The sequence below is a fragment of the Numenius arquata genome, chromosome 3 (assembly GCF_964106895.1).
Source record: "Numenius arquata chromosome 3, bNumArq3.hap1.1, whole genome shotgun sequence".
Lineage (NCBI taxonomy): Eukaryota > Metazoa > Chordata > Aves > Charadriiformes > Scolopacidae > Numenius > Numenius arquata.
The window spans coordinates 17,932,547-17,959,654 of record NC_133578.1 but is presented as its reverse complement, the minus strand read 5'-3'; the positions used below and the strand labels follow the sequence as shown (position 1 = coordinate 17,959,654).

At 57.5% G+C, this 27,108-nt stretch overlaps 3 protein-coding genes across 4 annotated transcripts; 1 reads left to right on the top strand and 2 right to left on the bottom strand.

The window, feature by feature from the left end:
* Positions 1-1,730: 1,730 nt before the first annotated feature.
* Positions 1,731-13,612, bottom strand: STK36 (serine/threonine kinase 36). Its single transcript, XM_074145700.1, has 26 exons — positions 13,529-13,612; positions 12,389-12,529; positions 11,600-11,677; positions 11,087-11,217; positions 10,605-10,854; positions 10,128-10,221; positions 9,719-9,888; positions 9,299-9,498; positions 9,093-9,219; positions 8,838-8,981; positions 8,402-8,581; positions 8,083-8,180; positions 7,620-7,725; positions 7,178-7,319; positions 6,758-6,885; positions 6,065-6,169; positions 5,731-5,829; positions 5,424-5,518; positions 5,041-5,104; positions 4,728-4,838; positions 4,501-4,575; positions 3,954-4,125; positions 3,412-3,559; positions 3,033-3,192; positions 2,019-2,765; positions 1,731-1,937 (listed from the first exon to the last, which is right to left on the bottom strand). The coding sequence occupies exons 1-26, from the start codon at positions 13,610-13,612 to the stop codon at positions 1,731-1,733; spliced, it is 4,056 nt and encodes a 1,351-aa protein (XP_074001801.1).
* Positions 13,613-14,090: 478 nt separating this feature from the next.
* RNF25 (ring finger protein 25) lies at positions 14,091-20,900 on the top strand. Its single transcript, XM_074145615.1, has 10 exons — positions 14,091-14,132; positions 14,225-14,299; positions 14,385-14,487; positions 14,592-14,659; positions 15,356-15,425; positions 15,548-15,619; positions 16,364-16,504; positions 17,105-17,194; positions 17,491-17,625; positions 17,743-20,900. Exons 1-10 carry the CDS (start codon positions 14,095-14,097, stop codon positions 18,466-18,468), a joined length of 1,518 nt encoding a protein of 505 aa, XP_074001716.1. The 5' UTR covers positions 14,091-14,094; the 3' UTR covers positions 18,469-20,900.
* A 1,003-nt stretch (positions 20,901-21,903) lies between these two features.
* Positions 21,904-27,103, bottom strand: BCS1L (BCS1 homolog, ubiquinol-cytochrome c reductase complex chaperone). 2 transcript variants are annotated; one of them, XM_074145115.1, is made up of 8 exons: positions 27,061-27,103; positions 25,854-26,222; positions 25,454-25,593; positions 25,143-25,337; positions 24,706-24,769; positions 24,149-24,318; positions 23,572-23,689; positions 21,904-22,712 (listed from the first exon to the last, which is right to left on the bottom strand). In XM_074145115.1, the coding sequence occupies exons 2-8, from the start codon at positions 26,171-26,173 to the stop codon at positions 22,460-22,462; spliced, it is 1,260 nt and encodes a 419-aa protein (XP_074001216.1). In that variant the 5' UTR covers positions 26,174-26,222; positions 27,061-27,103; the 3' UTR covers positions 21,904-22,459. The 2 variants fall into 2 exon arrangements, with proteins under 2 accessions (XP_074001216.1, XP_074001218.1); XM_074145117.1 differs by having other exon boundaries at positions 27,002-27,076.
* Positions 27,104-27,108: the final 5 nt, after the last annotated feature.

The window sequence follows — 27,108 nt, the reverse complement described above, 5'->3', positions numbered from 1 at the left end:
AGCCAAAGCCCCCGACCTGCATCGGTGACACCACATCTCTAGGCAGGCATCATTATCTGGGGACAGTGGCATTTGGCCCTGTCAGTGTCCTCCTCGCAATGCGATCCCTGCTATGCTGAGAAGGGCCCCAGGCACGACTGAAGAGCAGGAGTGCCAATTTGTTATCAACAAAGTTTGCCTAATACAAAACTTAAGGACTGCAGCAAGAGTGCAACTAAAGGTCAGACAAGTGTCACCACCTACTGGGTACAACCACTAATAATAAAGGAAAAATTATTAGATAAAACTGTAATCAGACCAACAATTTGCTGTTAATTCCCCCAAGCTGCCTCGAAGCCACCAGACCATCACAAACATGTTCATTGGGGAGTACACAGCAATGAAAAAGAGAAGCTGCATCACAGTAGTCACGAAGGGAGGGTTTTGATGTGGAACTGTGGCACTGAACCCTGCACTCATGAGATATCCACAGCCCAGCCAGGCAGGGAGACAGCAGGCTGGCACTGCACTACAGGGCTTCCCCACTCCTGCACCCCTCATTCCCAGTCCAGACCCTGGAGGCATTCAAGAAACACTCCAGGCTTGTCTTGACTCTTCTCACAGCTCTGCCATTCACAATTCAGGCCCATTGGTTCCTTTTTATGACACCAGAGCAGCCAAGCCGAGACCCCAGTGGAAGAATTAACAGCCAGACTGTCCCAGTGCTCTGCTCAGGTCCAGTCTACCCCAGCTCCACCGTCGCTGCTGTTCCAAGAGCTGTTGGAGAGGCTCACTGGGGAGGCAGCTCTTCTTTCTCCTTGACGCTCACCCAGGGAACACGCTCTGGTTCTCATTTCTTCAGGTAAAAGTCTTTGAGGCCAAAGGCACTATTGAGATGCTCCATCCTGCCCCAGGAGCACTGGCCAGGCCGCCATCCCCAGCACGACCTGCCACAGAGCATCCCTATGCCATCTCCCCAGCCCCAGGGACCCAGTCCAGCTCACCCCACAGGGGCCACAGGGCAGGGCCAAGGCGAGTCTCTGCGGGGAGGCCCGGGGTTGGGCAAGGTACCTCCTCGGGGCCGGGACAGAGACCGAGTGGGTGCTGGGGGCACGGCAGTGGGGCAGGGAGGGCCAGGGGACTCCGGCGGGGCGGGGATGGAGAGGCAACGGAGGGGACCAAGGGCCCCACGCCCCAGGGTGGGCCCTAGAGACGGCACCCACGGAGGGCACACACTCCCCACGAAAGGAAGGGACCCGCTCCTCGGAAGGGAGGCACACTCGAGCCCACCCCTCTCGTACTCACCGCCCGCCCGGTGCCCCCGGGCCCCGCCGCTCCCGGGCCGCCGCCACACCGCCCGCCGTTACCATAGGGATCCGGGGCGGCACCGCCACGTGACTACACCTCCCGGCAGCCACCGCGCCAACCGCAACGGCCGACAGCGCCCTCTAGCGGCCTGGCGGGGAGGCAGCCTGGGCGCCGCTGCCCGCAGTGGGGGAACCCCGGGATGGAGGCGCGGAGCCCCGGCGCCCGGTGGGCGGACACGGCAGGGGAGGCCACTTATAAAGAGGTGGTTTCTTGAGGTCTACAGGCACTTTTCCAGGAAAGGCTTCCCCCACGGCAGGGGGGGACAGGGATATCCCCCTTCCGGGACGGACAATAGTGGGTTCCAGGGGAGGCTGGGGCCCGAGAAGGAGGCAGAGAGCGTTCGTCCCGTCCCGCTGAAGGCAGCGTCAGGCTGAGCCCCGGCGTCAGCGCTGCTGCGGGGCCACAGATTTGCCGGGATCTGGGGGTCCGGGGGCGTTTCCAGCGCCGCTCCCGCGCAGGGGTGCTAGGAAGCGGAGGAGCTTCTCGCAGTGCCGGGCAGAAGGTGGCCGGGGACTGGCAGCAGCAGCAGGCTGTGAGTCACCGCTGGCCAGCACGGACAGCTTCTCAGTAGCTCCGAGGGACAGCAGGACCTGCGGAGCAGAGGGACAGGAGTCACCTGCCAGCCTGGTCCCACCGGGTCCCAGGAAGGAGCGGAGGTCCCCGCACGGTACCTGCTGTATCCCAGGGTGCTGGCTGAGAGCCCGCAGTGCCACCAGGGCTCCCTCCCGCACGCTCTCCCGAGGGTCCCAGCAGGCCACCTCCAGCAGGACATGGGGGGCCTTGCTCTCAATCAGCAGGTCCCCCAGCTCCGCCGAGCGCCGGCCCAGGTTGCCCAGGGCTGAGGCAGCGTTGCAGCGCGTCCTGGCCTGCGCGTCCCTCAACAGCCTCGTCAGCCCCGGCACAGCCCTGCCCAGGGTCCCCACCGGGAAGGACTCATGGTAGGCGGCGTTGCCCACCATGAAGCTGGCTGCCTTCCGCACGCTCTCCTCCTGGTCCACCAGGCAGCCCAGCAGGCTCTCCAGCAAGCCTGGCTGGCTCTGCAGCACCTGGGGAAAGCTGTGGCCATGTCGGAGCAGATTGCCCAGCAGGTTGCAGGTTTTGGCCCGTATCAGGTGCTGCCGATGGCCAAGCAGGCGGGTCAGTGGCTGGTCAGCCACATCCGAGCCACTCAGGATCCTCTGGAGAAAGGGCAGGTGCTCCGGACAGGCCCGAGCCACATGGGTAAAGAGAGACAGGAGGTCAGTCGTGAGCATGAGGCTGCCTGAAAATAAGGCAGACATCAAGAAGGCAGTGACGTGCTCTGAGGCGGTGGCTGCCCTCACGATTTGGTCTATGACCTGTTCATTAGCCACAACGAGGTGGCACAAGAGGCTCATGGGGAGCTCGGTGTACGAGAAGGGCAGATGGAGAGAGCAGACCTAGGGAAAAAGGAGAGAGAGCAGCACTGAGTGTGCTGTCCTCAGGTACGGACCAAGTCAAGCAGTGGCTGAGGGCTGCCAGCAGGTCAGTGCAGAGCTCAGCTGCTGGCCAAGCCGCTCTGGTGGCTGCATGGCACCCTAGTGATGTCCCTGTGTGGGCACAAATTGCCAGCATGGTGTGAGGTGGTGCGATGTACTGGGGACTGCAACGTTGGGAGGTGTCTCCACAATATGGCGTGGAAGAGAAATGCAGGGCTAAGAGGGTACCTGCAGCAGCTGGGCAGGGATCTGGGCATCTCTCACAGCCTCCATGACCAATGCTAAGGTGTCTCCATCCACATCCAGGGCAAAAGGGAAGCAGAGGAGCTGGCAGGCCTGGATCACCACAGCTGGGACAAGCTCAGGGTCCCCGTCCTCTCCTGCTTGCCTGAATTTGTTAGAGAGAGAGCTTAATACAAAGGTGATCAGAAAAACATCAAGGCAAGAGGCAGAGAGCATTCCCCATGCCAGGCACTAAGGAGAAGTTCTGCAAGTGAGCTATGCCCTGCAAGCGCCAGGTCAGAAACTTCTCGGCCCTCTGCATGCTCATGTCCAAGCCCCGTTCAGTGGCTGAGCTCTGCCTGCTTCAGCCCTCCACACAACTCACGTCTGTGCCAGGCATGCCAGGAAGCCACGGGACAGCAGCCTCTTCAGCGTCACTATGAGGACACCGTGGGACTGGGTGAGCTGAGGCAGACACTGGTGGGACTCGCGAGTGAAGACAAAGAGGGCCAGGCTGAGGAAGAGGAGGGTGCCTGCAGGGGGAACAGTGCAGCAGAAGGGCAAAGCCAGGGAAGGCTGTAAAGTATCCTCTCCGCCTATGGCTGCTCCAGGGTTGGTTCTGTGCTTCCCTGCCCAAGACCATTCTCCACCCATGGTGGTCACACCTGCCAGGGTGAATGTTCCTCTCCAGCAGAGACACCCCTTCTTGTTCCTCCACACCCAGCTCAGCTGAGCTGCTGCCGACTGGGAGCAGCATGGGCCAGCCCAGCCCTATCTCCCCAGAGGACAACAGCGATCCTCAAGAAAAGCCCCCTGAGCCCTCTGGCCTCAGGGACCAGATGCTGATGGGGACAGGCACGGGCAAGTCTGAGGGCAGGATGTGGAGCAGAGTCCACGGCAGATGACCTGCTGTCCTACAGCTCCTACCTTGAGGGGAGAGGAGGTTCCAGTCCGGCTCTGCCATGGTTTGGTCTGCCACTGGGGTGTCTCCCTCCAGCGCTGCCCCATCACTGCCCACATGAAGCACTGCAGCAACGCAATGCCACACCACGCTCCACAGCTCTGAGGCAGCAAAGCCCTGCTCCATGGCCATGTCCTCCTAAAGATGAGGGACATCCTGGTCCACCATGGGTCCACATCCCCATGGTCCTGGGAAGATCAGGGCTGGACAGACATGGCCCAGGGAGAGGAGAGGAAACCAGGCAGCTGGCATCCCTGCTGCGCTTGCTGGCAGTGCCAGTCCACAGGCATATCTGCCCTCTCTCACTCCAGTGCACCCATTCTCCTCCCTGCTGACCACCCTCCCACCAATCCTCTAGAGCTCCACAAAAAGCCCAGGAACATTAGGTGACTTTCATGGGGTTGCACAGCTCAGCAAAAGCTCCTCAGTTCCCCCCATTACTAATCTACATTTATGCCTTTTTATCCCCACACCTTTTAGCAGGGACCAGGCAAAGAAAAGATAGGCAGGTACCTGGGCAAGGAGCTTCAGCAGGAGGAAAAAGATCCCATCATAGAGACCAGCACCCATTGGTGGGGGGAGCTGCAGCTGTAAGAGAGAGTAGGGGACAGGCTGGAGCTGGGTGCTGGGTCTGAAAGCAGCAGGACCACATCTGCACCCTTCTGAGCCCATCTTTGACTGCACACCTCCACCATGGGGTGACAGCATGGCTCCCCTGCTCCTCTGTCCCCATCCCGTACCTCAGCAGGTGCTGTCAGTGCATTTGTCACCACTGGTAGGATCTCTTCTCCTCTGAGCTCCAAGGTCACCCCATGCTGACTGAGCTGTGTCAGGAGGAATGCTGCTGCACCCTGTGGGAGCAGGGAGAACTCAACACCTTTGGGACTTTCCCATCTGCCTGCTCTGTTCTGACTCTTCATCCCTCAGTCCAGAGCATGGACAGCCAGGCTGCACCTGCCCCCATCCCACCCTAAGCAAGCAACAGTAGGACCCAAATGGGACATGGGGCTCTGCAGGGCTCAGTAACGGCTCTGGCAGGAAGGGAAGACTTACCACAAGGGAGACGACAGGAGACTGGATGATGAGATCCATGGCCAGGGTAGCCACCTCCTCAAACCTGAAACACAGGGGCCAGGAGAGAAGCACTGTCGTCCCACAGCTTCACATCCCACAGAGCAGCAGCACCCCAATACCCTTAGGGCTGGGAAGCAGCCACCTTGCAGGAGGAGCGAGCCATCATTCACAGCACCTCCTTGTCTGCACTAGGTCCTCACCACATCACCAGCACCCACTCATGCTGCCCAGCCTCTGCAGATGTATCCAGATTGGAGGGATCAGTGGCAGCACAAGCCCAGCTCTGGGTAGGGTGCAGGGCAGAGGGCTGTTCAGGACAGGGCATGTTCCTCATCTACCCATGAGTAAAAGCGGGTACTTACCTGGGAGGGGAGGCCTGGAGCCGCAGGGTGAGCAGGGCCAGCAGGTACAGAGAGGCCTCGCAGGCTGCCTCCTGGACCACCTCCGCCACGGGGACCTGCCAAGGGAGCAGGAGTCACAGGGGGGCAGCAAGGCTGGGAGGGGAGGAAAGAACATTTCTGGGCCCTGGAGGAGAACTGCACTCTCCAGACTAAGCTCCCGAAAACTCTTCTCCCCACACATCCTTCAGCTTGGTCTATGCAGCGCTCAGAGAAATGTGTCCTGCTTGCCCATCTCCTAACCCACCGCTGAGGCTGTAGCCAGGCTTACCTTGCCCTTGGAGAGCTGCATGAGGAAACCCCACAATCGCTGGCTCCTTCCCAAGTGCTGGCATAGGCTCGGGCTGGCATGGCAGCCAGCGTAGAGGATCTGTGAGGCAGAGGGGAGAGATGCATACCAGCCCCTGGGCACAGGGGTACAGCGACCAGGCCCATCCCAGTCACACCCCATGGCTACCACAGGCTCATTTAGTCACTAGCTGACACCAGGGAGATGGGAGTCATTGAGGGATGAGCCCACAGTTCCCCCTTCCCCATGCTCCTAACCCCAGACCAAAGGCCCAGGCACCTCTGGGGGCAGCCAGATAAATGGACGGGGCCATTACCTTGAGCACGTTCAAGGAGCAGCTTGGATGCTCCAGCCTCCCCAGCAGCCTCCCAAGCTGCTGGCTGTCTCCCTCCATAAGCTTTGCAGCTACCTCCTGAGCAACCTGCAGAAATCAGCCTGTTTTACACCCTGGGCACTTGAAGCACTGCACATGCTTAAGGAATTCAATGCTAGCAACAAATTAATAAAAGAAGGCATCTGCTTCCTACATGTTGTGTTCACAAAGGGATGCTCATCTGCCATGGCCAGTACGGCTTTGATGCACAGTCCCAGAGCCGAGATGAGCAAGGTGAGATTCCTCCTCTGCTTCCCTCCTTGTTGACTCAGAGTTGAGTTAAAGGATCAAATGCAAATCTGTAGTTTTGTTTTCCCTCTTATTTATTGTCCATTCAATTTCAGATTTCCTACAGTTCATATCACTGTCATATAAGAATTCTTCATGTTTTCTCTGCACTGCCTAGTTCTTTACTTAGCCCATCCCACAGTTCAGATCCTAAGTGTGAGTCTCTTGGTTAACTTAGGAGTCCTTAGACTCCTGAAGCCCAGTTGTTGACTAGAAGGAGCAGCCTGCAAACACCAGCCCTGCAGCCACCAAAGCCAGAGGACCCCAGCAAAGAGAGACCCTCCTGCAAAGGGTTGTTGTCCCTGTGGGGACCACACCTCCTCACCCTGCAAAGACAGCCGGCCTGACCTGCTGCTTGGCTTCCCGACAGCCGTTCCTCTCCAGGGGTATGCTGCAGGCAGCAGCTAATGCAGCCATGAAGAGGTCTGCCACACTTGGGCTCTGGTCATGGTCTGACTTGGCCTCCATCGCTGTACCTGCACAGGGACAGAGCTCGGGAGACATGTGCTAAGGGCTAGGGATGCTGAGGGGCAGCAGGATGGGGTTGGAGGCCGAGAGGAAAAGTCAGGCTTGTGACACAAGGAGGATGAGATCTAGGATTGAGGGAGAGAACAGGAGAGCCCTGGTTAGCAGGGGCTTGGGCAGATAAGTTTCAGCCACCTCCTCCAGCCAACAGCACTGCAATGGCAGCCAGTGCTCTGAGGGAGCCCAAGGATAGGAGGGAGAGGGAAAACCCCGGGAGGAGGCGCAAGCTGCCACCACGGCTACCTCGCAGAGCAGGCTGCTCTGAGATGGATCCCTGGAGGAGTCTGTTTAGCAGGGGCCGATGCTCCTCTCGCAGGCTGGCATAGATGGGTGCAGAGATAGAGGGGCACATCACATCCAGGCTCTCACAGAGCAGGTGGAAGCACTGGGGGAGATATAGAGAGGGGCCATCACTGCATATCGAGGGTGGGAGGAGAGAGAAGGGCAATGGAGGAGGAGGCTGTGGGGGTACAGCAGAGGTGGGAGAAGGACTCATGTGCTGGAGCTTCAGGGACCTCTAAGTGTATTCTCCAGCCAGGTTACTGTGTGGCAGCCACATGTGGCTACATGCTGGCTGAGAGAGGGGTACATACGGAGTATTCACTCCCCCTGACATGCACACCCAGCCCCACAGCTTTTGTCCCTGGGCTACAGGGTTGGAAAAAGGAGACAGGGGCACCCTTACCAGGAGGCTTTGCTGGCAGAGTCTCATCTCGTTGTCAGCTGGCTCAGCCAGCAGCTCTGGTAGCAGGGTTAGGAAGCAACTGGCACTCTCCTGGAAGGCCTGCAGGCTGGAGGAGGCAGCAGGGGCAGAGGAGAGCAGAGAAACACAGGCCCTGGCTGTGAGGACAGGGTCTGTCCAGGTCCATATGGCCTGGGTAATGGAGCAGGCAGCACACACTAGCACTGTGAGTCAGTGCCAGCTGGTAGCACAACTGGATTCTAGTCAGCTGTGCCTTCCCCTTAATTAGTCCCACTCATGGAAAGCGCCTCTCTGTGAGAACAGTGATACGGCACAAAGCGCTCAGTCTGTGATGCTACCCCACAGAGACAGCTCCAGCTACAGAGAATGAACACCACCCTCCTGCCTACTGCCAGGTCCCCACATCGTCCACAAGAGACCCCAGAACACAGAGGGTTGTCCCTACCTGTCCTTTTGCCCACTCTCCTCCAGGCTGCATTCACTGCTGAAATAAACTGTGGTCACCATGAGGAGGTCTGTCAGCACTGCGATACACCAGGGCTGCTGCAAGATTCAGAAACAAACAGTGAGTGGGGATTGTCTGCTGGCCATCCCAACACCACCACAAGCAGGATCCTTCACTGCCAGAACCTCCCCCTTCTCAAAGGGGCCTGGAAGAGGCACCAATCCAGTGAGCCAGCTCCAGCAGGACACCAGGGCCTCCTCAGCACCAGCACTCTGCAGGGTTGGAAGAAGCCCTAATTTCTCTGGGGTCCTACACCCACCTGCTTGGTGCTACCACTCTCCAGGATCTGCTTGGCTAGACACAGCAGGGACAGAGGCACATTCAGCTCTCGGCAGAAGTAGTTCAGCAGCTCAGAGTCACACCGGGTAGCCAGGAGGTTGCCCACAACACGGAGCATGGGACGGAGACGGGAGGCTCCCTCCAGCATCCCTTCCAGCACCTGGACACAGAGAAGCCAGAAGAGCTTATGATCAGCAGTGGTTTTGGCCTCTCCACCAGCCACGTGGCAGCCCTCCACAACCACAGGCAGGGGACAGCAGGGGAGCAGATGGCAAGCTAAGTGCATGAGACAGCTCTGGAGAAGCAGAGGATCCCCTTGCTGGCTGGACTGAGGACTCTCCCAGTGCTCCCAACCCAATCCTGGGAAGAAGGCGGCATCCATGTCCCCATAGTTGTCTAAGCCAGCCATCGCTCACCTGCTGAGCAGAGTCTCTCAGGCGGGCCTGGACACGGTGCCAGAAGGCCGGGTCCCTCAGAAGGCTCAGCGGTGTGTTAAGCTTCATGGTTGAGGGCTCTGTGGCCTCAATCAGGTGCTGCCACTCCTCATCGCTCTCCAGCTCCTAGCCATGGAAGAGAGAGGGCTGGTGCCACGGACCCTTCCTGCCCCAGGGTCCCTCTACTAGGCCCTGAGGACTGGGCCCTGCTGTCCTCACCACAAGACACTGTCTTACCTCACTCTCCAGGTCCACGGTCTCGATGCTGCGCCTGCGCCAGGGCTCTGCCCTGCCAGCAACAGGCTGCAGAGAGGCCTCTGCTCCAGGAAACTCCCGCTCATAGTCTTGAGTGATGCTGTGCTCCCTGGCCAAGGAAACAGCACAGTCAGTGAACTATCCTGCCTTTCCCTCTTCCTCTGCTCCCAGCCCCAGACCTCCCTCACCGTGGGCTGGGTGGAGGCTCCTCCAAGTCCCACTCTGTCATGCTGCTCTTTCCCTGCAGGACACCGGTGTTCTTCTCTTTGGAGGCAGCCGGTGGCTCCCGCTCCATGATGGCTGCCTTCCTCAGGGCTGCTCTGTGTCCATGCCCTGGGCATCCTTTGCCAGAGCTCTTCACAGATGCATCATCTGCCTTCAGCTGCCCCTGGGTGATAGCAGAGAAGTTTGGTCAGGTCAGGGTTACTCAGCCACCCAGATGAGCCCTCTAGACGCCACCACCCCGAGGACCCCACATCCTGCCTTCTGTGGCTGACACCCCAGTCTGATCCATGTCCCTTCTGTCTTTCCTCCCAGGTCCCATTTCAGTGCCAGTCCTTTGCCTCGACTGTGGGACACAGCCACAGGAATCCCACACTTTCCTCCACCTTTCTCTGCGCCTCCTCAGCCATCTTCTGCCGGGCCTTTCTCAGGATCCTGGACTGGCCACTCCTGGGGGCCAGGGAATGGGCCTGCTGCTCCTTCAGGGCCTGCAGCTCTGGGGGAAGCTTGGTGGTGAAGGGGTTTGAGATCCCATACTCTTCTGTGTCATCAATCACTGGGGAGGCAAGGGGAGAACTTCATCAGCAGCTCTCCCTTGGGACTGGCTCTGGGATCCCAGGGGAGCCAGAGCAAGCCCAGGGGCAGGAGTTAGGGGTCAGCAGCTGGAGAAAGCTGAGAGGAAGGAGGCAAAGAACAGGGTAGTAAAGAAAGCAGGGCAGGGTGGTCCTTCCAGCCTCCAGGCAATAGGAGGAGGAAATACACCTGGCCAGCACTGGGAAAAGAGCCGGTACTTACCAGTAACCCGTCCAGCAATGAAGGGGTGAGAGAGCAGCTCTGGCCACGACAGGCGCTGGCAGGGGTCCTTCATTAGTAGTCCCTGCAGGAAGCTCTACAGGGCAGGACAGTGCCAGGGTCACCGACACATGCTCAGCATCTACCACTGAGCACAGTGTACCCACCAGTCTTCCCCAGTGAGAGCACCCAGGAGGCCCGTGTTCCCTGCTCTGGGGAAGGAGTGGCTCTAGTGCTTAGAGCAGATGGGAAGACACTTCCCTTCCCAGCCCAGTAAATTACTCCTCTGCCGTCAGCCCCAGTTTCCCAGCTTATAGGGAGGGACAGCAGTGGTAAGGGGCCCCCTAACAGGAGGCCAAGCTCTCATCCCTTCCCTGTTTTCTGAAATCCGTGTTAGGGGATATAAAACCTAAAAGTGACCCACCTGGGCAGCAGGTGAAGCTGCTTCCACATGAATGGATCTAGGGCCTTTGCCCTTACCTTGAACACTGGGCTTATGGCCTCAGGCCATTTGACAGGGTCCTTGACGATGAGGCTGACGAGCTGGAAGATGCTGCTGGTGTAGAAGGGAGGAGTTCCCACGAACAGCTCATACAGGATGCAGCCCACAGACCACAAATCAGCTGTGTGGTCGTATGGCCGCTCCTCCACCAGTTCAGGGGACATGTACAGTGGCGTGCCCTTGATGGAGGTCAGCACCATGGTATGGATGCTCATGGCACGGGCAAACCTGCTCAGAACAAAGCACAGATAGTCAGTTCAGGCTGAAACACCTGTCGCAGCTCCCAAGGAGATCCTTATGAGTTTACTAACAACTCCCCCCTCCAGGGTCCAAAATCCCCCATCCCTACCAACCCCTAAATATGCACAGAATCCACATTTCCACATTCCTTCCTCCTCCTCTAGAACACTCAAGTCACCCCTTGGCTGCCCCAAGCCTCACGCTGGCCCCCAGCACCCACCCGAAGTCACAGAGTTTGACGACGCCGTCTTTGCCCAGCAGGATGTTCTGCGGTTTCATGTCACGATGCAGGATGCGGTGGGAGTGAAGGTAGTAGAGAGCAGAGACTAGTTGGGCAGCTATGGTCTGGACCTGCCAGAGACACAGGAGTCTCACCCTGTGCCCCACAGCACCACCAGCCAGCAGAACCATGGTGTTCCTTATGGCCTGGCTCCCCCCGTCCTGCCCTTGCCCTGTTTGGGGCAAGTACCAGCCCCAGCCATGGGACAGCAGTTCCTTGGAGTAGGCCTGGTGCTGTGGTCCTTGGAGAGAGAACAGGGAAACCAAGGTCACTGCTGGACCCCACTGTCCCCCAGTGCAACCTGGCCCCCTCTCCATCCCCTTCAGAAGCTCTGCCAGGTAGCTCTCCCTGGCAGCACCTTCACCCTCCTGATGTCACCTGGCGCAGACCAGACATCCACTGCCTGCAGGCAGACAAATCCTGTTCTCTCCATCCTGCAGCTACACCAGTCACCTGGTCCTCGGGCAAACTCCCATCATCCTCCAGGATCTGGAAGAGCTCCCCCTCTGCGTAATCAGTCACCACCACCACCTGGAGGGAAAAGCAGCATGGTGAGATCTGGAACCCACCCAGCTGCATCCCCACTATGCCCTGGGGACCAGGACAGAGCAGGGTAGGAAATCTGAGGGAGATGATGGGGTCTCATTGTGCACAGCCCATCAGCTTGGGCTGGGACCTGGGGTGGGGGAGGGCCCCCATGGCTGCACTACAGCAAGGGCCCAGCACTTAGCAGAGTCCTTGTGGCTGTCCTTATCTCAGATAGCCAGCAGAAACCAGGGAAGGGGGAATTACAGGACAAGCCCAGTGGGTAGAATCATTCTCTTGAACTTTTTTTGAATCTGCTGCCCAATTAATCTATTTCATGGCCCCATGTCCCATAGCACAGTCTTCAACCCTTTCTTATCACACTCTCTCCATGTGAGTTCAAATCAGTGAAAAGTCAGTCTCTGATGAGACTGATGAGGTGACTGAAGAGTCACTCTTATCCTGTGGTCCCAAAAAATTCCTTTTCATCACACACACACCCCACCGAGCTCCTTCACCTCTGTATATGACCCGGCACACCCCACACAGCCCAGATAGGTGCTGGCTCCCCAAACAGCACATACTGGAGGGCTCTGAAAAACACTGACCAGGTCCTGGGAGGGTGTCACCAGCATCTTCTGAGAAAATGGTCCCTATGACAGCAGGAGCCAGCCCTTGTCCCATGGCCCCAGACAAGCAAAAGCATTTGCCCTTCACCTCCTTGTCGGTCTCAAAGCTGTCAAGCATCTGGATGATGTTGGGATGATGGAGGCCTCTCATGATCTCAATTTCTCGCTGCAGGTTCTTCAGCTCCTTCTCAGACCGCCCCACCTTGGGGATGAACTTCAAGGCCACCACCTTTCAAAGCAGGTAAAGCTGGGATCAGACCAGGCTCCTGCCTGCCCTGGCAGAGGCCACGTTTAACCCAAACAGGACTCAGCATTTTCCCACTGAGCACACTGAACAAGACATTTGTTCACTGGATCCCTTGGAGCTGGGGCTCCTCCAGACCCTTGCACATCAATACAGGTGGTCACAGTACTTTGCACACTGGCGTTTAAAGCAAAGAAATGTAATCAGTGAGCCCAGACAAAGCTAAGACTGCCAGAAACAGTCCAAACACAGGACAGGAGCTACAGATGCTGGCTGACAGCAAGCCTAACACAAGCCAGCAGCGTGCTTTGGCAGTGAGGAGCACTAGCAGCACTCTGGGCTGTATCAACAGGTAGGAGTCCGAAGGAAGTGATTATTGCCCTTTAGTTAACACTTGTTGGACCACATTGGCAATATTGTGCCTGGTTTTTGGCCCAGAAAGACATCAATAGGCTGAGGTGTGTATAGCAGAGACCACTGGGATAGCGAGGGGGCTGAAGCATGTGGTTTAAAAGCTGAGGTCCAGGGCTTGGTTAGCCTGGAGAAAAAAAATGCTTAGGGAAGCAGAACAGTAATCTTGTGATTCCCAAAAGGAGGCTTCAGAGAAGATGGAGCCAGGCTCTTTACAGACATGCAACACGGGGGGATGAGATAGGAATTAAAAACTGAAACAGAGGGGCTTTCAACATATAAGGAAAAGTCATTCACCCCAAGTACAGTCAAACACTGGCTGTGAGGCCTTTGTCCCTGTGGGATCTGCTGACTTTGCTTTGAGCAGGGGATGGACTGGAAACCTCTTGAGGCCCCTTGAACCTGAACGACTCCATGCCAGCAGGAGCTGGCCAGGAATGTTAGCAGAAAAATGAATGAGTGCCAAGTCTCAAAGCCCTGGCACGATCTTGGGACCCAACAGTCACCAGAAATCAGTTCCCAAGCGCCACACAACAGAGCCCCAGCCCTCCCCCCTACCACCTCTCTCCTCACCTGGGCGCTGTGTTTCCGGCGCCCCTTGTACACACGCCCGAAGGAGCCTTCGCCGATCATTTCCAGGACGTGATATTTCTCCATCGCGGGCGTTCGGGGAACGGGCCGCCGAGCTGCCGAGGCAAAGCGGCCGGGTGAGGAGGAGCGCTTCGTCCTTTCTCCCTTCCTCTCGCCCTCCGCCACCGGCTGCCGTGGGACACCGACTCCCAACCCCAGCCGCTGCAGGCCACGATGGGGACGGGCAGTGGAAGTGCAGGGAAGGCAGGGCTCCACCTGCCGCGATCCCAAATCCAAAGGGCCGGGGCTTCCCCTCCCCGCGTGGGCTCCTCCCCAGGCCAGGCGTACCCGGCACTTCCCGCCGGGCTCCGTCCCTGCCCGTCGGCTCTACCTCCGCTCCCCCACGACAGAACGAGACCCAAGCCCCGGGTGGAATTAACCTCACCCCGCTCCGCTCCTGCCACGGCCCGGCCACTCCCCGGCCCGCCGCCGCCGCGTCGCCTAGCAACAACCCCCGCCCCGCGCGCGTGCGCCCCCGCTGCGGTTCCGCTTCCGGGTCGCGCGGGAAGATGGCGGCGGCCGGTGAGGAGGCGGATGCGACGGACTGGTAATATCCTCCCCCACACACCATCTCCTCTTCCCCTGGTCCCGGTGTCTCTCACGGCCAGCCCAGGCCTGACCCCCGCCCGGTTCCCGCAGGGTGCTGCCGCCGGAGGTGGAGGTGCTGGAGTCCATCTACCTGGAGGAGCTGCGGGTGGTGCGGGGCCGCGGCAGGTCGGTACCGCGGCCCACATCCCCCCCTCACACACCCTCCGGGCCCGGCCCCGGCGCCACCTCCTCACCTTGGCCTGTCCCGCAGGTGGGAGCCCTGGGAGATCAGCATTACCCTGCACCCCGCCACAGCCCAGGACCAGAACTCACAGTATGTCCGCTTCACTCTGCTGCTCTCCGTGCCACCCCAGGTAGGCTGCTGCCCCCCCGTGCTCCCGTTCCTCCCTGCCCCGGGTCTCTCTGCCTTCCTTGTTGTGCTTTGGGTGTTTGGTTTGGTTTTGTTTTTTTTTCCTAGTATCCCAACAAAGCTCCGGAAATCTCAATCAGGAACCCGCGGGGGCTGTCAGATGAGCAAATTCAAAAGTGAGTGTCGGGAGGGGAGAGAATGATCCTTTTCTCTGGAGATCTGGGAGGCAGAACTGGTGGAAAAGCCTTCTCTCAAATTCACCTGGCTCCCTGTGTCCAGTTACGAGATGGACACAGGTCCCTAAATCACCTTGTCTTAAATCTCATGGGAGTCATTGGTGCAGAGTTTGACGCTGAGGGATCCACCCTACGGTTGTTCTGTGTTTCCCCTGAATTGTAATCTAAATCCCCTGGGCCTTTGAAGCTGTTGCTCCTGGTTTGACAGCGGTGGGACTGAACCAAGTCCTTTGGCAGCCTGTTGTTGCCTTTGTGCTCCTTTCCTTGGTGCAGCGGAGTGTGTGCAGAGAGACCCTGGTACCTGCTGGCAGCAAAGGATTAATGTGGCTCCCACCAGATCTGCTGCCATCAGATAAACAAAGCCTGAGATTTACTAAAACTGAAAGGTGCTGGGTGAGCTTAAGCAAATCTGCTCTTGCCAGTCCTCTGAGGACAAAGGCTTCCTGTGCACTGGTTTTTGGGGTGCATGGGAATATGTGTGTGCACGTGTGCCTGTCCCACACTGCAGGCAAAGTCTGAAGAAGGCCAGTGCTCTATTTCTTCCTCCTGTCATCATGGTGGGGTGACAGGTATGTGGGAGAGTGAAAAGGTGTGGCTAAACTTGTGTTAAGTATTGCTGCTGCTGCTTTGCTGTAGGATTTCTCAGACCCTCAGAAGTGTTGCTGAAGCCAGGCTGGGCACAGAGGTGCTCTACGAACTAATTGAGGTGAGAACTGTGGCTGGAGGTGACCAGCCACAGATGCTGGTTCCTGATTGCCCCAGGGGTGGGATACCTCTGTGCCGATGGGCAGGCCAGTGAGTAAAATGTTTGCTTTAATGCTTCCGCAGAAGGGGAAGGAGATTCTCACTGACAACAACATTCCTCATGGCCAGTGCGTGATCTGCCTTTATGGATTCCAGGTAGGAGCATGTCGCCCAGCCCTGCAACCTGGCTGGGAAGTGAGGCAAGAGAACAGGGAACCTGGGGCTCAAAGCTTGGTATGTCGGCCTGGTACCAGGGTGTGCCTCAGCAGTACCCTGCCCCCCTGGTCTGTAGGCAGTCCTACTCAGTATGGACCTTCCTAAGGCAGTATATGCTAGTCTCCCAGTCAGCATGAAGATACCCATCTGCAGAAACTGGGCACAGGGGCAGTGAGTGACTCTGGAGTGTCTCCAAGGGAGTGGGTAAGGTCTGGGGATAGTTGCTGGTGCATCTCAGCTTCCGTGTGTTGGTCAAACCTCACCTGGAGTTCAGCACACAGGCGGTCAGGAGAGACCGGGACACATCTGTGCAGGTGCTGAGGTCTGTGAGGACAGGGGAGCTTGCCTTGTTGAGGTTGCAAGGAGAGGCAATGCCTGCTTGGGAAGAACACACCGGGTGAGAAGATTGCTGCTAACACAGGAGCATACGCAGATAAATCAGTCACAAAAACTTTGCAGCTTGACATTAGGAGTATTTCTCACTCTTGGAATGGGGAGCAGCATCCCAGTAAGAGCTGAGGAGCTAGAAATGAAGCCCAGGAGAAGATGTTATGTGTCTCTGCCAGCAATAGCGCTAGTTCCCCACTGCCAGTGCTGACATGGTAGTGAAAGCCCACCTCAGCTGGGGAGGCTACACAACCCTGTGCTCAGAAACCCTTTAAAGCTGCCCTTTCTCCTCTACAGGAGAGAGAAGCCTTCACAAAGACCCAGTGCTATCACTACTTCCACTCCCACTGCCTGGCCCGCTATGCCCAGCACATGGAGGAGGAGATCCTCATGCAACAGGAGGAGAGAGAGCAGCACCTGGTGCCATCCCCTAAACAGGTACTGGTCCCTGGGCTCCTCCCCAGTCCCCTGCACAGGCCCTCATGACATTTCTGTCACCCCCTTTGGGACATGGAACAAGGGGAGGGCTGGAAGGGGAGAGCCTGACCTGGAAGCACGATCAGTGTCATGCCTGTGCTGAGAATCAGAGTGGTGATTAGACCAAGTGATCTCCAACTGTTGGAACAGTTGTCAGCCAGAGAGCAAACAGCACAGCTGAGCATGAAACAAGTAAAAGGCTCCTTCCTGCAGAACCCTTTCAAAGAGGCACAGCCTAGATGACACGCTCCACTGTGGAGTGGGGAAAAATAGATCCTAAGCTAAGGAGAACTGGAGCCATATGTGCTGACAGGTGACAGGTGGTTCCTACAGTGGTCAGCCGCTGGAGCACAAATCCCCGTGTGCCTTGTGGTGGAGACACCTTCTGTAAAAGTTGTTGAGACACCAGGCTGCTTTCATGCTTCTGGAAACCCCCTGGCCTTCCCTGCCCTGGTCGAAGAGTGAAGGCGGCCACCCTGTTCCACTTCCAGGCTGGGGATTATCCAGCAGCATGAGCTGGGTCATGGACAGGGCTTGGTATTATGTCTCGCCTCCCTGCAGGAAATCGGTGTGCAGTGCCCCGTCTGCCGAGAGACTCTGGTCTACGATCTCTGTGCTCTGAAGGCAGCGCCACCCCCGCAGCACCCGCTGGTAAGAGATGGGGGCTCACCACATGCTGCACCCTCTCAGGTCCTCCTAGATGGCCCATCCAAAGGGCAGTTCATAAAACCTAGGAGGGTGTCTCCAGATTGTTTGATGTGTCTACAAAGAGCAGGTTTGGTTGTATAGCCCTGAGTTTTCTTTCCTAGACCATGAAATGAGCTCTGTATCCCCTGTTCCCTGTGTGATCAGAGGAGGGTTTGGGGAGTAGCTCTTGGCACTGCCAGCTGCCCACCCATGCTAGGTGTCGAGAGAGCCCTTACCCCACCTTGGTTTCTGCTGCTCAGGAGCCGTACAGGCCAGATGCCAAGACACTGCAGCACCAAGAAGAACTGCGCTTAATTTTCAAGAGACAGCAAGAGAAAGGGGGCATCATTGACCCTGAAGCAGAGAGGAACCGTTACTTCATCAGCCTCCAGGCGGTATGGCACTGGTGGCAGAGACCCAATGAGTGGGTGCCCCGGACTGCAGGACCAAGCGCTGTCATCTGCTGCGGGGCTGCCCTGTCCCTTTCTTAACCAGTGGTTTCTTTCTTTCAGCCTCCAGCTGCTGTCGATCCAAGCCAAGCAGCTGCTGCCTCTGAGCCACCAGTGAGTGCAAGCCCTGTGGATGCGCCCCAGCTGCCCAGCCAAGCCTCGGCTCCAGAGCCAGCTGAGGGGCCGGAGGCCAGGGCAGAACCTGGGTGGCCTGAGGGGCCAGCTCTGCCCAGGGAGCAACAGAGCAAGAGGGAGAGGCACAGAGGGGAGAGGCCCGGCCCCAGAGGCCAGGGCAGGCAGTCGTGCAGCAGCTTGCAGGAACCGACAGAGGAAGGCTGTCATCTGCTCCACGGCTCCAGGAGCCCCAGGGGCTTCAGCCGGAGACCAGAGCGGAGACCTGGTGGGAGGCACAGCCAGGAGTTTCCAAAGCCTCACAGCAGAAGCAAGGCTGCTGCCTTGGCAGAAAGAAAGGAGTTGTGCCCTGAAGACCCCTCACCAGTAACAGAGGTAGTGGACTTGAAAGAGGAGCACCGTGATGTGGAGAGATGGACCCCAGAGGAGGGGGCTGAGGCACGGGGCAGGGAGAAGGAGAACCTGGCCTTCAACCGCAGCGACCACAGAGCAGCTCCCAGCTGGCAGGGCCACCACAGGCCCTGGGATTGCGGAAGGTGGGAGAGGTCCAGGGTCCAGGAGCGTGGTTCCTACCCCAGAGCACCAAGAGGGCGAGGGGTGTTCAGGCCTAGTGGACGTCGAGAAGCCCATCTCCTTGAGAAGGAGAGTGGCTCCTAGCAGAAGTGGTGAGGGGCTGGGCTGGGGGAAGGAAGGGCTGCTTCTGGGGAGAACAGTGAAGGCTCTGGTGGAGCAGTAGCAAGCAGACACTTGGGAGGGAGGAGGCAGCTGGCATGTGGCATAGCTTGGGTCAGGCAGTGTCTCCAGGGTACCTGCGGAGTGAGGCATCCTCGTGTGAGTGACTGCCTGTCACCAGCATTGGAGAAGCTGACTCCTGACAGATCACATCAGCCTTGGTCTTGGAGCACCTAGAGGGCAGAGGAAGCCTTGAATGGGGCACCTGCAGCCATCATCCCTGTATGTGAGCTGCCAAGAAACATGCACGCCTACACAGCAAACGGACTGAGCCCAGCATGGTGCCACGGCAGAGCCAGAGTTGTGGCAGGACCTTCCCAGTGGAGCCGTGGTGGTGCCAAGTGATGAGGCTGTGCCAGGATAGCAGCCTGGAGCTCAGCTTGCTGTGTCCTCTGTGCTTCTCAGAGCACCTTCTCAACTGCTGTCCCTGTCCCTCGGAGACATCACTTCTCCTGCAGCCCTGACTGCTGTTCAGCTAATGGGCTTGGCCAGGAAGGTCCTTTGTATGTACACTTCCCAGTCAAGTCAGGAGAGGTAACTGAAGCTTAAGTCAATGCATTGGCAGGTCAGGGCTGTTTGGTGGCTGAGGCTTTCAGGAACCCTGAATTTAGTTGGAGCTCCTGCCCTGTCCTTCAGCTGCTTTTGTGCAGGCAGAAGCTGATGGGGGAGACCTGGGAAGAGCACTCAGCTTTTCAACCTGCATCTGTCTGGATCCTCCTTTAAGGCCAGGCTGTCTTTTGGAGCTCTCAACAGCCCAGAGTGAAGACATGCCCCAATACTTTGGATACTCTTACCCTCCTTTCATCTCCAAGCTTGCTTCAAGGAAATGAGGATTTGCTTTTTAAACTAATTTGGTCCAGTTCTTCTGCTGCTGCTTCACAGATTGAAACTCTGTCCCACTCCAGAGCCATCATGGGCGATTCCAAGCCTCTGAAGTGGGACACCATTATTAAATTAATTCATTTGGTCTTGTCTGCAGAGCCTGCTCCCTTTGTTTTCTCTGTCCTCTCACTCCTGTTCTTTGTTGTTTGGAGAGAAGGTGATGATCCCTGGTATTGCTCACTCCTGTCCCCATTCCCTGCGCCCAGGGCTGGGGCAGAGACCTTCCCCTGGCACTCCTGGCTGGCAGGAGCACTCCCCAGTCCCTGCTTTGCCTGGCTCAGTGTAAGCTATCTGCTCACCCAGACAGTACCGATTCCTTCACACTTGTTCATGCCTTGTGCCCCCACCTCTCTTTTGACTACACATGGGTTGTTACTGTCTTCCTCCTGCTGCTAAGTGCAAAAATGGCCATGCTGCAATGGACTTGCCAGAGCTTCGGGTGAGATCCCTAGGAAATCCAAGGGCTTTGTGCCAGCTGGGAGGGCGTTTGTGCTGCATCTGCCTGGCTGATCCTTTGGCACATGAAGGGTGCACAAAAGCTGTCTCTTGAATGGGTCCTCCTTGACTGCTGCCCTGCTTTCCCTACGCCTGGCCTTGTCCTGAAGGGGTTGGTTTAACCTGCTGCCCAAGAGCCTTCTGCGCTTAAATTTCCAACACCGGCCTATTGCCAACCCTAATGCTCTAAAAGCTTTTTTTTTTTTTTTTTTTCCCTCCATGGTCTGAGTCTATGCTACCTGTCCCTTGGGAATCTGAGGGCCAGACATTGTGCCCTGCTGGGGACAAGGGCTGAGCACTTGTTCCCTTAAGAGAACCCCAATTTTTCTTCAGTGCTCACTCTGTCCTTCCAGCTGGTTTCTGGGTGAACAGCCTGTCCACACTTGGGTGAAAAGGTGTAAACTTTATCTGACATTGGTGCCTGTTCTGCTGCCTCCTGCCTTCACTTGTGAAATTGCTGTGCTCCAAGAAAGGCGTTTGATCACATCCTGAAAGAAACGCAAAGATCTTTGCCCCTCACTGAAGCCTCAGCTCCTTGGCTTCCTCCAGTGAGCCAGGTTTACTCTCAGCAGAAAAACTGCTGTTCCCGGTGTTCGGGGCATGGGAATTCAGCCATGGAAATCTATGTGAGCGCGGACTTGGGTAACTTCAATCAAACGCCAGACCTGTTAGAGGGGAAGGTTTTTTCCTGGGAGTAGTGATCTAGGAAGAGACCTCACCTTTCTGACTCACTGCTGTCACCCTGGAGCAGAGGACATTTTGCAGCAGCACGTGGAAATTAATTTGGGCTAAACAAAATAAACCTCCCTGTCAGAGGGGAGGAATGGACCCTGCACCCTGCCCTGGGGCTCCTTGTTTGGTGTCTGCCTGTGTCACCCACCTACCTCACAGGGCTGTTGTGAGGTTTAACTGGCAAAAGCGCGTGGGCTGGGCACAGAAGGGCACCAGCAGCACCTGTAGCATTAACACTATTAAAAGCATCAGTGACAGATGTTGCCTGTGGTCTTGTGTGGTGGCACTGGGGTAGGGGTCCATGTCCCCTCTGGTTCTCCCTCACCACTTCCCCATCGTCCCAAACTGCTGCAAGGCCTTTGCCAGTCGCTCATGGGCCAGTGTTGACCCCCAGCAAGTCCAGGGTTGCATCAAAGCAGCCCCTGTTTGTGCTGAAATTCAGCCAGGTGCCATCAGCTGGGCTCCTTCCTATCCCTGTGTGCTCTTAGCTTTGCCCTTGGCCCCACGGGGCAGAGCCAAGGTGAGGACTGAGCAGCGACCTAACGGTTTGGGTTTGGCCTGGAACCAGCTCCCCCAGCCCTGCTAAGATGACACAGTGCCCAAAGCAAGGATATGAACACGGGCCTGGCTCTGGGGAAACTGATTTTGGGACTGAAACAGGGACTGGGGAGAGGAGAGGCTCCGGCTGGCTTGTTCTGTGGGTCAGTGCAGACACCCTGATCCCTGGCTCTGTGGCACTGGAGAGGTGCAGTACTGGAGGTACAGAACCTTCCCCCTTCTCGATTGCATTTCAGGCACCTGTGGCTCTACCAGCCCATCCAGGACTTTTGTTCCTGGCAGGAAGGACGCCTGGCAACAGAGAAAAGGCTGCAAGACTGCCACCAGCAGGCCAAATCCCTCCTTCGGTCACGCAGGGCCTCACCCGCTGCTGGAAGGAGAGTAGTCACCTCCAACAGGGACTTCTGCAGCTCACACTGGGCTGGCTTGGCTGCAGAAATTCACATTGGGGCTAACATCAAGCTCTTGGGAAGATACTCTGTAACCAGCAAGAGCCTCTCATGGTCCCCTACACACAGGCCCGCAGTAGCTCCAGGGCCCGACATCTCCTCTGGCAGGAAGGACAACCATGCCCACCCAGGGACGATATCCAAGCAGATCTGCGATTTGGCATCACAGCCCAGCAGGGCAGGAGCTATGGCACCAGCCTGCAGACCGAGGGACAAGAAGCTGACTCTTGGGAGCTGTTTTTTTCTGAAACTCTCTGGTTTTGCAGTACTGGCTGTGCCAGGCCCTGGTCAGGAGGGCTCTGGACCAGCAGCAGGATAGCGGGGCAACTAACACATGAAGGGACTGGAGAGCCAAGAGCCATGTTGTGCACTTCACAGAGGATATTCAAACACCAGTGGAGACCATTCTCCCTTCAAAGACCAGCATCTCTTTAGCACTGCAGCACCCCAGTGTCCTGCCCCAGGGAAATGCCTGTCTGGGGCATCCCCAGACTGCCCCACAAGGAAGGGGATTCACATCCAGGAGCCTTGGCAGCTTAATGGCGATCCCAGCAGGAGGCACACGCTGGTGAGCAGGGCCACTGCAGTAGCACCCAGGCCTAGGAGCAGCAAGAGCCAATCCTCTCTTCCTGCTGCAGGGCTGGCAGCTCTGGGTCTCCATATGTTTTAATAAAAAGCCAAGACCTTGGTGAGGAGAGGTAAACAGAGACCCGGCCTGCGTGGCTGGGCATCTCTACAGCATCCCCAGGATGGTCCTTGTCCCAGTCCTTGCAGCATGGCAGGGGAAAGCCAGCTCCTGGTCACAGCAGGATGGAGCCTACGTTTGAAATAGCTCCTTCAGGGTCCATCTTGTAGAGCATGAAGTGGCCCTGCACCTGGGCAGCGCTGATCTGCTTGGAGACGGCCAGCGCCTGCTGCGCAAACTGCTCAGCTGCAGCCGGGGGCTGCTCAGGGTAGAAACGCTGGAACATGCAGGCGAGCTGCCAGCGGGAGCAATGGCCCACGTACTGCTTGAGATCCACGCGGCCGGGCCGCACCAGCGCTGGGTCCAGCCTGTCGAGAGACACGGGGGTGCCTTGAAAACTTGGTCAAAGTGGTGGCTCCTGCGGGAAGCCACCCTCCACGCTAGCACAGTGTCCTGGTTTGAGCGACACAGGACTAATTTCTCTTCTAATGCTTGGGGAAACTGCACTTTTAGAAGACTCTGGTGTCTGAATTTGTGAAAAGAATTACTTTATAGCCAGCTATGGTATGTGGGTTTCAAGGTCTCAGTGTTTTCAAGCTTAGCCAGGTGCAGGGATGAGGAGAAGCGAGACCCAGGCACTTGACCCAGGCTGGCCGACAGGATTATTTCATACCATCAATATCACATTCAATAAAAATTAGCAAGTTTGCTGAGAAGTTCTCTCTCTCCCTTAATGGCTGCAATCCAGAGAGCTGCTTGCCCTGGTGCCAGACCTCTGAGCCCCTCCCTTCCTCCCAAAGCCATAGAGCTCACATTGTCCAGCATTTGCTGTCCACTGCTGAGAGTGCACAGCTCCCTGCTGATAGAATTGACTGAGTATAATCCTTATAAATACCTTATATTGGTATTGGAATCAATATTGGTTCTTTAGTGTTATTAACGTCAATTATCTAGTCTTATTCTATTAAATCTGTTTATATTTCAACCCTTGGGTTTCCTTATTTTTTCCCCCATTTCCCATCCCGGGTGGGGAGGGGTCATCGGGTGATAGAAGGGGATCCCGATTAGAGATCAAGGGATTTGCATCGCGAGGGAGGATTTGGGAAACCTGAAACCCCCTGAGTCCTCACACTGGAGGATGCAAATAGCCATCCGTATAGGTCATCAAAAGGGAGCAAGGTTCTCCCATGCTACCCTCCCTTGTTCCCTCCCAGAGGCTGCTCTCACCTGTCCACGTAGTTGGTGGTCATGAAGACAATCCTGGCCTCCGTGGAGGCCACACCATCCAGCGCATTGAGGAGGCCGCTGAAGGTGAGGCGCCCCATGCCTTGGTACACAGCCGGGTCTGGGGATAGAGGTGTCTGAGATCACATCCATTGGCCACTAACCCCACGCAGTCTTGCAGGTCACCTCCCTGTCACCTGAGGCTTAAGCCAAGGTCCCTGCTCTCTCCTTCCCCTGAGGCTGACCCTCTGCCTGTCCCTGGCCGGCAGCACATTCGCCTCTCCTGCCCACCCGCACCCCTGGGAACCCAAAAAGAGAATGAGGGGGAAAGCCACCCCCTCCCTCACACTGAAAACAGCTGGGCAGGAGAAGTGTCTTTACCTGAGGATAAAGAACCCAAATTTCCTTTTATTTCCTAGCCAAAACTGGGCGAGGTCCAGCTTGGGCCCTGAGGCCCCAGAGAGCTGCCCACTCCTGGTCTCTGCTGGTGCAGCAGAGCAGCCCGAAGCACAAACCTCTCCTCAGCACAGCTGGCAAACCTCCCTCCTGCTGCTGACCCAAGAATGGGGCCACCACTCACTCTCAGCGGCGAGGTCCCGACTGACGAAGGCAGCATCCACGTCCTCCAGCAGGATGATGCTCTGCTGCGGTGCCACGCTCAGGAGGTGATTGAGCCGGTCATCGGAGAGGCTGTGGTCACTGAGGCTCAGCAGGCAGATACTGTACTGCAGCTCCCCGGCCAGGGCTGTGCTGGGAAGGACGCAAACCACGGAATAAATCACAGTGAGAAACCCTGGAGCAGAGGAAGAACCACATCTGCCTGCCCAGCAGCAGGGGAGAGGGCAGAGGCATCCTCCCCCAGCAGGGATCAGATATGGGGGGCAAGTGGGAGCCCCTGCGCAGCCCCCTGGTGCCATGCAGCGCTGTGCAAAGCAAGGGCACGAAGGGCTCATCACCCTGACCTGTCACACGGTGCCAGCAACACAAACGCTTACACCAGGCACCGTGCAGGCAGGAGGCATGCAGCCCACTCCTGCATTTCAAACCCAAACTCATCCCCATCCTCTCACCAGACGGCTGTGCCCCAGAACAGGCAGCTGGCAGGAAAACTGCTGTTAGCCAGCTGGCAATACTCACATGAAGCTGCTTTTCCCACAGCCGGGTGGACCATACAGCAGGTAACCTCTTCGGTAGGGGATCCCTAGAAAGACAGTGTCCTTTTAGGAACCAGCTGGGTTGCTCTGAGCTCTCTCCCCAAGAGCCGTGGGGCTGCACTGAGCATGCACAGAGAATGCACCAGGAAAGGCAAGTAGCAGGACAGAATCTCCCTGCAGCCATCTCCAGAGAGGACCACAGGCAGCCTGTCCCACCCCACAGCAGCATCGCAGGAGCAATGAACTCTGTGGCTTATGATGGTTTCCAGGATTGGACTGAACCAAGGGGAATTTGACCCTTTGCAGACCCAGGCCTGACCTCAAGACCTGGGGGATGTGCCTGAGGCAGTGCTCTACAGCAGTGGCTGCAGGGGGCGGAAAGAGCAGCACAATACAGAGGACAGCATGCCAGAGCCTTGCCTCTCTCACTGTACCACTTGGGGTTGTCGATGAACTCCTTCACGTCCTGGACCAGCCTCTCTGACACACCTTCCTCCAGCACCACGGAGCTGAGAGGTCGGCGACGGCGGGGGAAGCCAAACTGCCGCCACTCTGCTCCCATGGCCGTGTACATGATCGTCCTCCCCTCCTGCTGCTGCAGTGCCAGCTCCCGGGCTGCAGAAAGAGGCAGAGGGGACAGCTGGCAGGGAAAAGGATCTCCTGTGAAGCCCTGGGCATCTCCAGGGAGCACGCTGTTTCCCAGCAGGGCCCCATGCAGCTCCAGTACAGACCTTCCTGGAGGATATTGAAGAAGATCTCCCGGTTGGTGCCCAGTGCAGTGAAGGTGACGGACTCCCAGGGGGTCCCTGTGTGCAGGTCGATCATCTGCTTCTCCCGGTTGCGCTCAATGCGAATCCACTTCCTGCGATACCTGGGGCGGGAAGACGGGATTGGCGGATGGTGGTCCAGCATCACTCAGCTGAGCCCAGCTCAGCCCAGGTTGTGCATTAAGGAGAACACTCATCTTGGGTAAAGAAATCACTTCACGTCACTACTTTCAATCTCCTGCCCTTATCCAGACCCAAGGAAGAGTCAGGATCCTCTCTGCTGCCTCAGCGGGCCCCCCAGGTTGGAGTTTCCTTGCCAAAACAAGGGTCAGACCCCAGACTGCCTTCCCCTGCCCTCCCTTACCAGATAAAATGGTTCCCAGGGCTGGGGACAAAGTCGAACTTGGTGCTGACACGCCCGCTTTCATGCTGCAGGTACGATGTCTCGACACTGAGGTGCTGTGTGTGCTTGGCGTGGTGGGAGATCCAGTTCAGCAGCCAGTGGTAGCTCTTATCCTTGCTGGGCACTTCCAAGGTGATCATATAATGGCGTCTGAAAGCCACCAGCCCAAACTGGGCCCCTTTCCTGGCTAACGCCAGGGCTGTGCCCACCCCGACAAGGCCAAATCCAGCCCCAAAGTACGGGTTGTCCTTCAGTGCTAAGACAAAGTCAGAAAAGGGCATTGTGGGAGCTTAAGTGGGTCCTTTCCACAGCATCACTCCAGAAACAAACCTGCGTGAAAAGAGAAGGACTGAATGGCAGCAGTATCACCCGCAGTTCCCTGGCCTTTATCAAGGCCAGTTCTTAAGGTGAAAGGCTGCCTGGCACATTTGGATCTCCTCCATCCGTGCTTATCTTATTACTGGGGGTTCAGACAGCTGCTGGCTGCAGGAGCCTCCTCTCTCTCTCTGCAGTCTCTGGGTGAGACAGGCACGAGGGGGCCAGGAGCTGGAGGCTCTCAAGGAAGCACAGGACCATCTGTTGCTTCTTCAGCCATGACAAGCCCGGAGTTCTACATGGTTTTATTCTTTAAACCACTAGAAATCATGAGCACTACAATTATTTACGGTTTATTGTTTGAAAAAGCTGAAGCATGTCCCCAGGCGGAGCCAAGATCCAGTCCTTTGCTGCTGGCAGTGGGCGCTTGACTCGTGGGAGCAGCATCTCCGCGTCTGAATAAAGTGCACCAGCCGCACGCTTAGGGGGCTTGAAATTTCTCCAGCTCCCTCAGCAGGGGTCTGTCAGATATAGGGGATGAGGGGGTGCCTCTCCCGACAGACAGACACGCTTCCCTCACGCAGGATCCCGCCTCCCCCAGAACAGGGCCTGACCCCGCAGGGAGTCCCCTGCCCCACGGTCCCTGTCCCGCAGTGGGGCCTTTCCCCCCCGCCGCCGCCGCCCCTCAGTCTCGCAGCCGCAGCAGGAGACCACCCTCCCCTACAGGAGACTCGGCCCCACACCGGCCTGCCCCACAGCAGGGGCCCAGGCCCCGTCCGCTCCCCTCACCTCACCTCCATGGTAGGGCCCGGGCCCCGGCCCCGGCCCCGGCCCCGGCCCCGCTGCAGCTCACCTCCGCACAGCGCCGCTCTGGCCCGCCCCGCGCCGCTCTCTATGGCCC

Bases quoted from the DNA above. Each gene is read 5' to 3' on its own strand.
- STK36 (XM_074145700.1), bottom strand. From the start codon at position 13,612: ATGGAGAAATATCACGTCCTGGAAATGATCGGCGAAGGCTCCTTCGGG. The intron at 9,499-9,718 runs GTGGAGGAAAGT...GCTATCACCCAG, and splicing joins CTGAGGAGGCGCAGAGAAAG to GGGCAGCTGAAGGCAGATGA. The intron at 7,320-7,619 runs GTAAGGGTGCCC...TATCTCCCCCAG, and splicing joins TCTGCCAGCAAAGCCTCCTG to TGCTTCCACCTGCTCTGTGA.
- RNF25 (XM_074145615.1), top strand. From the start codon at position 14,095: ATGGCGGCGGCCGGTGAGGAGGCGGATGCGACGGACTG. The intron at 14,300-14,384 runs GTCGGTACCGCG...CCTGTCCCGCAG, and splicing joins GTGGTGCGGGGCCGCGGCAG to GTGGGAGCCCTGGGAGATCA. The intron at 14,660-15,355 runs GTGAGTGTCGGG...GCTTTGCTGTAG, and splicing joins TCAGATGAGCAAATTCAAAA to GATTTCTCAGACCCTCAGAA.
- BCS1L (XM_074145115.1), bottom strand. From the start codon at position 26,173: ATGCCCTTTTCTGACTTTGTCTTAGCACTGAAGGACAACCCGTACTTT. The intron at 25,594-25,853 runs GTAAGGGAGGGC...TTCCCGCCCCAG, and splicing joins CCTGGGAACCATTTTATCTG to GTATCGCAGGAAGTGGATTC. The intron at 22,713-23,571 runs GTGAGAGCAGCC...GTCTCTCGACAG, and splicing joins ACCACCAACTACGTGGACAG to GCTGGACCCAGCGCTGGTGC.